At 41.4% G+C, this 12,506-nt stretch overlaps 1 protein-coding gene across 1 annotated transcript in view; it reads left to right on the forward strand.

Moving 5' to 3' along the window:
• The window catches only part of Vwf (von Willebrand factor), a 140,443-nt gene extending 129,464 nt beyond the window's left edge, over positions 1-10,979 (forward strand). Inside the window, exons 48-52 of the mRNA XM_008825438.2 lie at positions 6,569-6,667; positions 7,353-7,481; positions 7,950-7,989; positions 9,825-9,922; positions 10,649-10,979. Of these exons, the coding sequence (XP_008823660.1) occupies positions 6,569-6,667; positions 7,353-7,481; positions 7,950-7,989; positions 9,825-9,922; positions 10,649-10,837 (555 nt within the window). The 3' untranslated portion in view covers positions 10,838-10,979. The remainder of the gene's footprint in view (positions 1-6,568; positions 6,668-7,352; positions 7,482-7,949; positions 7,990-9,824; positions 9,923-10,648) is intronic.
• The last annotated feature ends 1,527 nt before the right edge of the window (positions 10,980-12,506 follow it).

The following is a 12,506-nucleotide window of genomic DNA, read 5'->3' on the forward strand; positions in this document are numbered from 1 at the left end:
AAAAAAAAAGAAAAAAAAAAGAGTTGGCTTACTGCAGTACTAAATTTATTTTTTATTTATTCATTTTTTTCTAGTGTGTGTGTGCGCGTGCGTGCGTGTGTGCGTGCGTGCGTGCATGCGTGTGTGTGTGTGTGTGTGTGTGTGTGTGTGTGTGTGTGTGTGTGTAGAGGCCAGAGGTCAGCTTCAGGTGTAGTTCCTCACGAACTCTTCATTTTGTTTTTTGAGATAGTCTCTCACTGGATTCTGGGCTTGGCTGACTGGCCAGTGAGCCCCAGGGATCCACCCATCTTCTCCTTTCCAGTACTGAAATTACAAAGTGCATCACTACACCCAACTTTTTATGTGGGTGCTGGGGCTTGAACTCAGTTCTTTTATTTTGTTTTGTTTTCTTTTGTTTTGTTTTGTTTTGTGATAGGGTTTCTTTGTAGCCCCAGCTGACCTGGAACTTGCTATGCAGACCAGGCTGCTCTTGATCTTACAGAGATCTGCCTGCTTCTGCCTCCCAAGTGCTGGGACCAAAGGTGTGTGTCACCATACCTGGCTTGAACTCAGTTCTTCACGGTTGCTCAGCAGGCACTTTACTGACTGAACTATCTTCCTGGCACTTGCTAAGTGCATTTAATTTTATTCTGAGATTGTGGAGGAGACAGCAAAAGCTTTTATTTTTATGAAATGATGAGACAGTTGATGATAGTGTTTTTATTTTTAATTTGGTTACAATTGCTTAAAATACTTTGAGTTTGTAAAATAGGAAGTCAGCAAGATAATGGTGTCTTGGAGGCTGGAGAGATGGCTCGGCAGTTAAGAGCACTGGCTTCTCTAGGCGAGGATCCAGGTTTGGTTCCCAGCACCCACATGGCAGCTAACAACCGTTGATCTGTAACTTCAGCTCCAGGGGATCTGATGCCTTCTTCTGACCTCCTCTGTCCACATTGCATGACATGGGTGTACTTGCATACATTCTTACACATGAAATAAGAAATAATAAATCAAATATTAAAAAAGTTAATAATGTCTGCCAAATGTCAAGGCATTTTTGGAAAATGCTGAAGTCCTGCTATCTGGAAGCCATGGCTTTTAGCAATGCTGATTTGAATGAAGGGTGCTTACCCTCAACCACCAACAAGCTCTCAGCTGAGCTCCAGTCCTCAATGATGCAAAGCAGCTGAGGTGCCAGCTGCTGGACACAGGAAGATCAGCATACATGCCTCGGAGCTGACTTCATTCTAACGAAGTTTCTCCTGTGCTGGAGTTCCAGTTACTTCCTTACCAATACTTGGTATTGCCAAACTTTTAAATTTTAGCTGTTATGGGATACAGTCTGAGAGTATTTTAAATTTGTGTTTTTCAGTTGACTAAGGATAGAAGGCAAAGTATATTATGCATTTCTTTTTTGGTAAATTTTTAATTGAAATTTTCTGTATTTCATAAGAACATTTTATACCCCCTTCCCCACTGGCATCCTCCCATAGCCCTCTCCTCCACTGGAACTCATACATTCTGTCATTTGTGTTAAGGCCCATTGTGCTAAGTTAGTGTCCCTAGATGTCCCTCAGTGCAAGTTCATCCACTGGGGTCTAGTCAGTCTATCTAGAGTACCTCCCTTTCAGAAGATCGGCTCTTCCTCACTCAACAGTAATCAGCTGCCAATAATTCTTTGACTCAGATTTGGACTTGTTACCCATTTCCACAGATCTATGCTGGGTTTTTGTCTGCTTGAGTTTGCATGGGTCCTGTTCATGCTGACACCATTGCTGTAGGTTCATATGAGCAGGGTCTCAGGAGCCTGTATGACTATTTGTGTATGGTCATATACCTCCTCCCTGGCTCTTGTAATCTTTCTGTTCCTCTTCTCCCTGAGCCCTCTGTGGGTGGAGTTTAACACAGGAGTCCTGTCCAAGGACCCACACATTTATTTTGTAAAGTGTAGGTTTAAGCTTTTTCATCTTTAAAGTTCGGTTGATTTTTTCTTCTTTCAACTTCTGTGCATCTTTAATTGAATTTTTGTGATTTTCATACAATATAGTTTACTCCCCTTTCTATACTTCTCCCCCCACTCTCTCCCCCACCCCAATTTAATGAACTCATCTATCTATCTATCTATCTATCTATCTATCTATCTATCTATCTATCTATCTATCTATCTATCTATCAATCATCTATCTATCATCTATCTATCTATCATCTATTTATCTGTCATCTATCTATCTATCATCTATCTATCTATCTATCTCTAATCTATCATCTATCTATCATCATCTATCTATCTATCTATCTATCTATCATCTATCTATCTATCTATCATCTATCTATCTATCATCTATCTATCTATCTATCTATCTATCTATCTATCTATCTATCTATCATCTATCATGTTTTATAGAGTCTGATTTGTATCCCTAAATGTCCCTCAGTGTGGATCCATTGTGTTGGAGTTTCTTACCCACTTCCCTGTGTCTGTGTCAGGATTTTGTCTGTTCTGAGCTTGCCCAGAACTTGTGCATGCTGTCACCATTGCTGTGAGTTCATATGTGTGAATGACCAGCTGTCTGGAAGACGCTGTTTCCTTGTGATCATCCAAACTCTCTGGCTCTTACAGTCTTTCTGCCTCCTCTTCTGCAGTGATCCCTGAGCCTTGGGAGGCAGAAGTTTGAAATAGGTGTCTTATGAAGGGTGTTTATCTACAGGGGTATATGAGTTTTTCTCCCCTATATTTGGATACTCCCAAATGCTGGGACCACAGATGTGGACCTTCATACACAGCATGATGCTTCTTCATATTTACAATATTCTACCTCACTCAGTGGCTCAGCCTTTGTCTTAGTTGTATTTTTGAAGATCAGAAGGTTAAAATTTGATGAAGTCTGGTTTACTAATATTTCTTTTTATGTTGAGTGCTTTTTGTATCATGTTTAAGAAATATTTATTTCAAGGCCATGAAAATATTCTATGTTTTCTTCTGAAAGCTTGTAGTTTTGGTTTTGTGTTTGGGTCTTTATCCATGAGGAATTAGTTTTACAAAGAGGGAAGTAGTAGTTAAACTTCATTTTTCTCTCCTATATTGATATCCAGTGGTTCCAGAACCATCGATTGAAAGATTATCCTTGTCCTCATTGAATTACCTTGAAACCTGTATAAAACATGAATTGCCTATTTATGTATAAATCTATTGCTGGAGTTTTTGATTGATGTGTCAGTCTTCTTGACTTGATTACTGTGGTAAATTTTGAAATCAGATGTCAAGTTTTCTCATTTGCAAGATGGACTGGGTTATCTGATGCTGTTTCATTTCCATATAAATTTAGTGTCAGCTTGTCACTTAAAATTTATTTTTTATGTGTTTTGCCTGCGTCTATGTAAGTGCACCCTGTGCATGCAATACCTGAAGAGGCCAGAAGAGGGCATCAGATCCCCTGGAACTGGAGTTACAGGTGGCTGTTAACTATCACGTGGGTGCTGAGAGCTGAACCCAGGTCCTCTGCAAGAACAGTCAGTGCTCTTAATTGCCAAGCCATGTCTCCAGCCCACCTTGTCACCTTTTATGAAAAGAATTACAAGTGCATTGCATTATGCAGAATCTATAGGTTATTCTTGTGAGAATGGATATTTTGATGACACTGAGTTTTTCAGTCCATGAACACAATATATATCACCATTTATTTATGTCGTTGTCTCTTTCTGCTTCTATAACAAATTAACTGAGACTGGGTAACTTTTTTTTTTTTTTTTTTTTTTTTTTTTTTAAAGATAGGGTCTTGCTCAGGCCAGCCTTGAACTTTCAATCTTCCTGCCTCAGCTTCTCAAGTGCTGGTGTTATAACTAATGTATAAAGAACAGAAACTTATTTTCTCACTATCCTGGAGGCTGGGAAGTAGACTATGGCTTCCCTGTAGATTTGGTGTCTGTCTTGTTCCTCACAGGTGATGCTTTCTTGCTTTTTTCTCATATTACATGAGGCAGAAAGGCAGAAGGCATTTCTGTCCATTTCATTTATGAGTGCTGATTCATTTCTGAGAGTACAGCTTTCAATAGCTGATCATTTCCCCAAAGGCCAACCTCTTAATCCCATCACCTTGGGGTTTGAGTTCCAACATATGAAGTTTGGAAGGACACATACATTCAAACCGTAACAGTGTACTTTAACTTTTTCCACCAGGACCTGTGATTTTCAGTGTAGGTGTCTTGCACATATTTTGTTAAGTTTATTACTTAGAATTTTAAGTGTTTGGAAAATATTATCAATGGGATTAAAAATGTCATGTTCTTATTATTTATTGCTTTTGTGTGATAAATTAAAAATTATTAATTAGTTTTATTTTATGTGTGTGTATATATTGCCTGCACGTATGTAAGTGTACACATGTTGTGCAGTGTCCAAGGAGGACAGTAGAGGGAGTCAGATCCCCTGTAACTGGAGTTATGGATGGTTGTTAGATGCCACGTGGGTGCTGGAATTCAAACTTGGGTCTTCTGCAAGAACAGCCAGTGCTCTTAACTGCTGAGCCATCTCTCCAGCCCCTCAATTTTTTTTGAGACAGGGTCTCCATGTATCCCCAACTGGCCTGGAACTCACTATGGGCCTCAATCTCACAAGGATCTGTCTGCCTCTGCCTCCCAAGTGCTGGAATTAAAGGCGTGTGCCACAACCCCTGGCTATGTTATCAATTTTTAAGATATTAGTCCTATATTTATATTTCATAGTCTTGGCAAATTCACCTATTAGATGTAATAGTAGCATTTTTTGTAGGACAAATTCCTAAGGCTTTTCTATATAAACAGTTATGGCTCTTTCAAATAGAGACAGATTTTACTTCTTTCTTTGCAATCTTTATGCTTCCTGCTTGTTTTTCTTGTTTATTTTACTGCCTAATGTCTCTAGTGTGATATTGAATAGAAGTGATGAGTGTGATGAGTTGTTTACCTCACAGAGAACTAATTCTCTAATCATGGTGCAGTTCTAGTCTTTTCATCACTCTGAAGAAATTCCATTCTATTTATACTATGATGAGAGTTTTAATTCTGAATGATTCTTTGAATTTTGTCACATGACTTTATGTTTTGAGATAATTTTATAGTTTTTCCTTAATTCTGGAAACATAAAGAATTACATTGATTGGTTTCAAACGGTGAGCCAACAATTCATTCTTTTGAAGAAATCTCACTTGGTCATAGCTTGTTATTTTTTTCTGTATCTACTAAGCGATCCATTTATTAATGTAAAAAGAAGACTTTTATGTCTATGATGAAGAGACATAGATCTCTCAGTGAGAGATTTCTGATTTTCTTCTTTTGTTAGGTTTTAGTATCGGGTGATTCTATTAATGTCTGTAAGTTTGTGCCTTTATGAAATTTCAGTAGAAACCCAAGTCATTCACCTTGCCCTTCCAAGCTCTGTCTCGTCTGTGAGATGAGGCAGATGAATTTTTTGCCCAAGTTTCTTGACTATCCACCTGTGCTTTGTCCCTGGCTTCTTGATACACAGGTAATTAAGGATCAAATATTTAAGGGGCATCTACATAGGAATTTGTAGGTCTCCCCCTTTTGATTTCCTCTTTTTTGAGGTTTTTCTCCTTGGTTTCCAGCTATTCTAGTAGTTCCAAACTCTGCTCTAACTCAGTCTTCAGGAAAAGACATATATCATCTTGAGTATAATCCTGAGTTCTGTCTAGTGCTCTACAAACTGTCTTGGTGGGAAAAGCCATTAAAAAATGAATTTTGTCCTTTATGGCTCCTCCTTTCAGGATCACATAACCTACAGCCTCCCGATTTTGCTCATCATCGGTGCCTTGAATAGTTGTTTTAATTGTCAGCCGTTTACCTTTGTTATCTGAAGGAAGCCCCATCCAATACCAGAACTACTACTACTGTGCCACTGCTAGAACCAGAACTGCATCCAAAGGTTCTTGAGCAGGAAATGTCATGGCTAGATATGTCTTTATAAGGTCATTCTAGTGGGCGTATGGTGACCCATAGTGGAGGGCAAAAATAAAGGTACGAAAACAAAATAGGACTTTACAAGGGTCCAGTGGAAGAGAATGATGGCTTAGACGCGATGATGACAGAAGGAACCGGCCGTGACTCACGATGAGATGCATTTTTGGCAAGACTTGGTAATGGCTGGGGTGGAATGAGAAAACTGAGGGGTCAAGATAACCCTCAGATGTCCAGTTTGAGCAACTACTTCATGACACCAACTACCAAGATTAAGAAGGCTAGGAAAGGATATTTGGAGCAAAAATCAAGTTTCATTTTGTATATAAATCTCAAGACAAAAATATGATAAAAAGTTGTCCAGTAAACAATTGAATTCGTGAATTTGGAGCTCAGGGAAGAGATCTAGTTTAATAAGTCAGGCTGCTACAACTCGAGTGAGATACGTGTATATAGAGGGAAGAGACATCTGAGGGCTGGAGAACTGACATAATCTAGTTAGAGAAGGATGTTGGTTTTCTGAACTCTGGGAGAAACTGTTGGATAAGAGAGACAAGAAGTCGACAGTGTAAATAAGCCTAGTCACAACTGGGGTACTCTGGGGATTAACTATGGCTGCTTGCTTTCCTGAATACAGGGCTACCAGGAAGAGAAGAACCAAGGGGAGTGCTGTGGGAGATGTTTGCCTACGGCTTGCACTATTCAGCTACGAGGAGGACAGATCATGACGCTGAAGGTGGGAGCTGAACCCAGGTGTCCTCTCTCATATCACCATCTGGTTTTCTACTTGCAGGGGGTCTTTTCTTCAAGCGAGAAGGATTAATTTTGGTTCAGTATTAGCTTCTTTCCCCACTTTCTTTGATTTTTGTAAAGAAAACTTAGATGACGCAAGGAAGGCACAGGATTTCCTCTTTGATTTGCTTATAATTTTGCTCTTCTTGACAAGTGTACTGTTGGTGTATGGCCTCATGATTTGGAGTGGGTTGATTTTTTTTTGAAGATTTTCTATGGCCTTGAGAATCTGTGGAACTAGACAGGCAACCATCACGAAACACACTGATCTGTGACCACTGGAACTAGCTGGTGGATCAGAGAGATGATGCCTTGGTTCATATCTCACTTGGCTATAAATTAGCCAGCTTATTTTTACTATGTTGGTGTCTTGTAAGTACTTATGTCAGAATAGTCTGAGGTTTTCCTATATTTATGCAACTCTTTTCATATTAAATAAATTATAGATCTGGGACTCTACTTCTATTCTGTCTTCTGAGTGTAGGGATCTTATGTATTATCTCATTCTTCTTCCATAGTTCCCCAAATTGTTTTAGCAACTCCAAGGTGTCAAGGCCATAGTTAACAATAGTTCTGTAATCCAAACATTGTCATCACTTTTGCTCTACCCCCCCCCTTTTTTTTTCCAGCGTGATGAGACGTTCCAGGATGGTTGTGATAATCACTTTTGCAAGGTCAATGAGAGAGGCGAATATATCTGGGAGAAGAGGGTCACAGGCTGCCCACCCTTTGATGAACACAAATGTCTGGCTGAAGGAGTGAGTAGTTGTAGTTCAGATCCCACCTTTGCCTTGATGGTCTCATTCTTTGACTGCAAGAACTGAGTTCTGAGCAACATACCACTCAACTCTTAAGGGATTTCCCAGTGCCCAAGGCAGATCTCTGTCCTGGTTGGAGAATCAATGAAATGACAAAATGAAATGTTGATGAAGAGAAAAGTTCTCTGGGACCATAGGATGCTTTGAAAACAGTTGCTCACTGAAGGAAGGTTGTGATCCTTGAATAAGAAGGTGGGTTAAACCCATTTCGTTTTTCCTAGGAATGAAGATCCCGACTTCACTTTGGTCAGGTAGTACTTAGTTGGCTCACAGCTGTGATGGGAAAGCAGTTTACATCTGGGGATTTCAGCTCAAAGCTCTGAGTTCAGAGCTAGAAATTGATGTGACCTGAAGACTTGTCCACTTTGAATTATCTGTGCCTAATCTGGATCTTTGCTGTTTTCTTAGGGGACAGTCATGAAAATTCCAGGTACCTGCTGTGACACATGTAAGTATATTATTAAAAACTTGTGCTGTGAATCCCATTAGCCTGAGTTTAGGCACTATTCTTTGAAGTAAGCTTTAATCTCAGAAAGAGAGTTCTTGGTTATCAGTTGATCACTATGCTCAACCCTGCAGCAAACCTTCCCTTCCCTTCCTGATTGCCTTTAGCTTGCCCGCTGCTCAAATCTTTTAAAGGCCTGGGAAACAACTGGTTCCTGTCTTCCTCCAAACACCTGTCTTTAGCCTCTCATGTGTCTTAAAAGTCTTTGGTTGTTTGTGTATCTATCATGAGAGAGTATCATAGGCTGACCTAAGTTTATGACTTGATTTTCTTCACTGTTGTTCCCGCTTTACTTTGTAGTTGGGTTATACTGATTGACTTTAATTTCTTGTCTGGACTAATATTTCTTTTTGTTTTTTAAAAAAATTTATTTATTTTCATTTTATGTGTATGAGTATATATTGCCTGCATGTGTATAAGTGCACCCATGTTGTGCAGTGCCCGCGGAGGTCAGGAGACAGTGTCTGATTCCCTGGAATTGGAGTTATGGATGGTTGTTAGCCACTATGTGAGTGCTGGGAATCGAACCCGGGTCCTCTGCAAGAGCAGCCAGTGCTCTTAATGGCTGAGTCATCTCTCCAGCCCCTATTTCTTTTTAGTTTAGACTTTTACTTGTTTACTTTTGTTTTAGATTCACAGGCCCATGCTTGAATTCAGTTAGAGAAGAGTGAAAACATGAATCCCTTCTTCTCCGGGAGGCTTACTCTGACAGTTTCAATGACTGCTGTACCTAAACTGCAGAAGGAAACATGCTCTGAGAACATTTCTTTCAGAGTTTCCCTCTGAATGTGAATTAGGAAGCCATCAGACAATACGCATTCTCTCTAGGCACACTGTGCTTGGATTCTGGTTAAGATTTAACTTCAAAACCAACAATAAGGGGCTTTTGTTGGTCAATATGTTCACGAGGCTTTGAGACCTTATGTAAGGAAAACATGCTAAGCTCAGGAATCTAAATCTACAGCAAAAGAGTATTGCATATTGGCCTAAAATCCATCCTCTATATGCAGGTGGTAGAATTTTCCTTTAAGATGAAATTATTTGGAAAGTGGGACACAGGGTACTATGTAGTTAGGGTTGACCTAGATATGGAGCCATTCCAGAATGGAACACTGCGATTGTTCAGATGGGAGTATACTGGCTTTAGATCTTAGAATTCCTGGTGAGTCAAACAGAGCTTCAGGTATATGGATGCCACTAACCCCTTTATATAAGAAAACTCACAGTGGACACTGGTGACCTGGAAGTAACAGTGCTCAAAGGTGTGTGTGGGGGATCTACTAAGGTTCTTAGGGATCTTCTCAGCCTCTGCAGAGGCAGCAAGTACCTGCATGGCATTTGTCTTTCCTCTTATCCAAAGACAAAGATAAAACTGATATTAATTCTAGTTATTGACTATTTCTGTCTGTTGGCTTTTAGGTATAATTAGAGCATAGCAGGATTGCTCTGGCCATGATGTTTTTAGAATTTAAAATTATGTAAAAGCACTCCATCTATATAACTGAAACACAGTGAATCTAGGCTCCATCTGCAATTAAAATTGTATCTTTCATTGAGTTAAATCTATTAACAATGATAACTGAATTTAAAGAGCTAGGAGCAGCTGAGGTGACCCGGGATAACTTAATTCCTCTCTCTGTAGCTGGCTTTGGTTACTTGTTGACTGAAGGACTGAAATGGGTCCATTTCCAGCATAGTGAGGGCACTAGGGGTTGGAAAGTGTTCTATAGAACTTCAGCTAGCCAGCCCCCAAGTTCCATCTCTCACCTGCTCTACAGGTGAGGAGCCAGATTGCAAAGACATCATTGCCAAGCTGCAGTACGTCAAAGTGGGAGACTGTAAGTCCCAAGAGGAAGTGGACATTCATTACTGCCAGGTATGGTCATGTGACTTCAAGAAGGCCTGGGTGGGACGGGCTGAGGTTCCTTGTTTGGACATGCCCTTTAGTTAGAGTAGAGAAGAATCTGGAAAATTCACAAGGAAGAGAGGAGAAAGGACCTATAAACATTTAAAATTCTTTATTTAGTTTTTATTTTATGTGTGTGTGTATTTCCTACATGTATTTAAATGCACCTATGTCGTGCAATGCCCATGGAGGCTAAAAGAAGGTATTAGATCTCCTAGAACTGGAATTGCAGATGGTTGTTAGCCACCATGTAGGTGCTGGGATTCAAACCTAGGTCGTCTGCAAGAGCAGTCAGTATTCTTAACCGCTGAACCATCTCTCCAACTCTTATAAACATTTTTTAAAGTTAATGTTTCATTAAGTGAGTAGAAACTTTTCACCCCAGAAGAAAGATCAAAACAAACCCGTTAAAGAGAATGGAGAGTTGTTTGTGGAAAATAGGGAGTTGTATTTCCTGGAGATCAATCAAACATGCACAGAAATTGCAGTTAGAGGGATTTGGATGTGTATGACTGGGGAAAGGAAGTTCAGTGTTCTCTGAAATCTACCTTTGCAAGTTGCTTAGGTCCCCGGGGTCGCTGGGTGGGGCAAGCCTGCCTTGCTTGAAAAGGCCAGGGGGAGGCTGGATGTAGGCTGTCCCGGAGGCCTGCTGCCCCATTCAACAATGTGATGCTCTAACTCTCTGCTACTTCTCAGGGCAAATGTGCTAGCAAAGCCGTGTACTCCATTGACATTGAGGACGTGCAAGATCAGTGCTCCTGCTGCTCTCCATTGAGGACGGAGCCCATGCGGGTGCCCCTGCACTGCACCAATGGCTCCGTTGTGTACCATGAGGTCCTCAATGCCATGCAGTGCAGGTGTTCTCCCCGGAAGTGCATCAAGTGAGGTCTCTCTGCAGTTGCTGTGGACTTCCACGGTTGCTGGTCATGGCCTGATCAGCCAGAGTGCTGCTGCTCAGTCCCATGTGCACCTTGCTCTTGTGCCCTCCTGGGCCCACAATAAAGGTCAAGCTCTCATCTTAACCACAGCTGGTGGTACACTGTGTCTGAAGTCTGAGTTGACAGCTATGAGGGGCCAAGCACAGGGTCCCTCTGCAAACACTCCTAGCCTGGCGGGGGCCGGGGGTGGGGCGGATGGCCAATCTCTAGGAAACAGTGTTATTATGACACCTTCTAGATGGGAGGGTATGTGGTGGGCAGGTCTCCCTAGAAACAGCTTGGTGGCCTCAATCAAAAGGCATTTGCTTAGAAGCACCCAGTTCTCAAATCTCTGAATTGGGGTACTTGGAAGAAGGGTGGGCCCCAGAGGTAGGCTTCTGCTGTCAGGGTGACTGAAAATTGTAGAGAGGTATTTGCCCAGGCATGACAAATCTCCTGTGTACCTTAGTGGACCCTGTGGGAGGAAGGAGTGCTGAGGACTGAGGGCACCTGGAGGCTGGATGCAGGTGCAGAAGCCTTGGTGCCACCACAGCAGATGAGCCTCAGGCTTAGGGGCAGACCTAGGTTTCCACCTATTGCTATCATCCAAGCACTTGGCCTCCAACCCCTTCACAGTTCTCAGACTTGGTTTCCTTATTTGCAAAACTGGCATGGTTATCACATTCATGGGATTGTGAAGATCAATAGCTTGTGCCCAAGATAAAGTCTGAACATCTTAGGTAACCATAAAATGCTCTAATATAAAAGATGAACATTAATGCCTGGGCGTGATGGTGCATGCCTTTAATCCCAGCATTTGGGAGGCAGGGGCAGGTGTATCTCTGTGAATTTGAGACCAGCCTGGTCTACATAGTGAATTCCAGGCCAGATTATGCTACAGAGAGACCCTGCCTCAAAAAGACCAGTAAAATGAAATAAAATAAAGACCATTAATATGGAGAAATCCAATCTCAAAGGAGGGAATAAGTGACTTTAAGGTCAGTGGCAGAGCACTGGGGATTTCCTTCATCCTAGGGGCTGAATGTTAAATCTATTAAACTTTGTGCCAGTTGTCAAGGCCCTTCTGACTCCAGAACCTAATCCCCAAATCACTAAATGGTACCGTCCCCCTCAGTAAAAATTGCCTTTCCTTAAAGTATATGAAAAGACCTTACATGTTGTATTACTTTTCTGTTGCTGTGATAAAACACCATGGCCCAGGCAACTTATGGAAGGAAGAATTTATTTGGCTTATGATTTCAGAGGGATGAGAGTCAATCATGATGGGGAGGCATGGCAGGGGCAGCTGGAGCAGAAACCTGAGTGCTCACATCTTCAAGCATGTACAGGAAGCAGAGAGAGAAATTAGACATGGGATGAGGGGTTTTGAGCTCTCAAAGCCCACTCCAGTGATGGGCTTCCTTCAGCAAGGCTGCACCCCCTAAACCTCCCCAGGCAGTGCCACCAGCTGACCAGGTGTTCAAATACTTGAGCCTGTGGGGGATGCCTCATTCAAATAGCCAGCAAGGTAAGGCACTCTAGCTGGGAAAGAACACCTGTGAGAACACAAACCACACCCTGGATGTGCTCTGGGAGTTTGATGGAGACTGATACTCATTTCAAGTCCTTTCCACACA

The sequence above is a fragment of the Nannospalax galili genome, unplaced genomic scaffold (genome assembly GCF_000622305.1).
Source record: "Nannospalax galili isolate Female #2095 unplaced genomic scaffold, S.galili_v1.0 scaffold589, whole genome shotgun sequence".
Lineage (NCBI taxonomy): Eukaryota > Metazoa > Chordata > Mammalia > Rodentia > Spalacidae > Nannospalax > Nannospalax galili.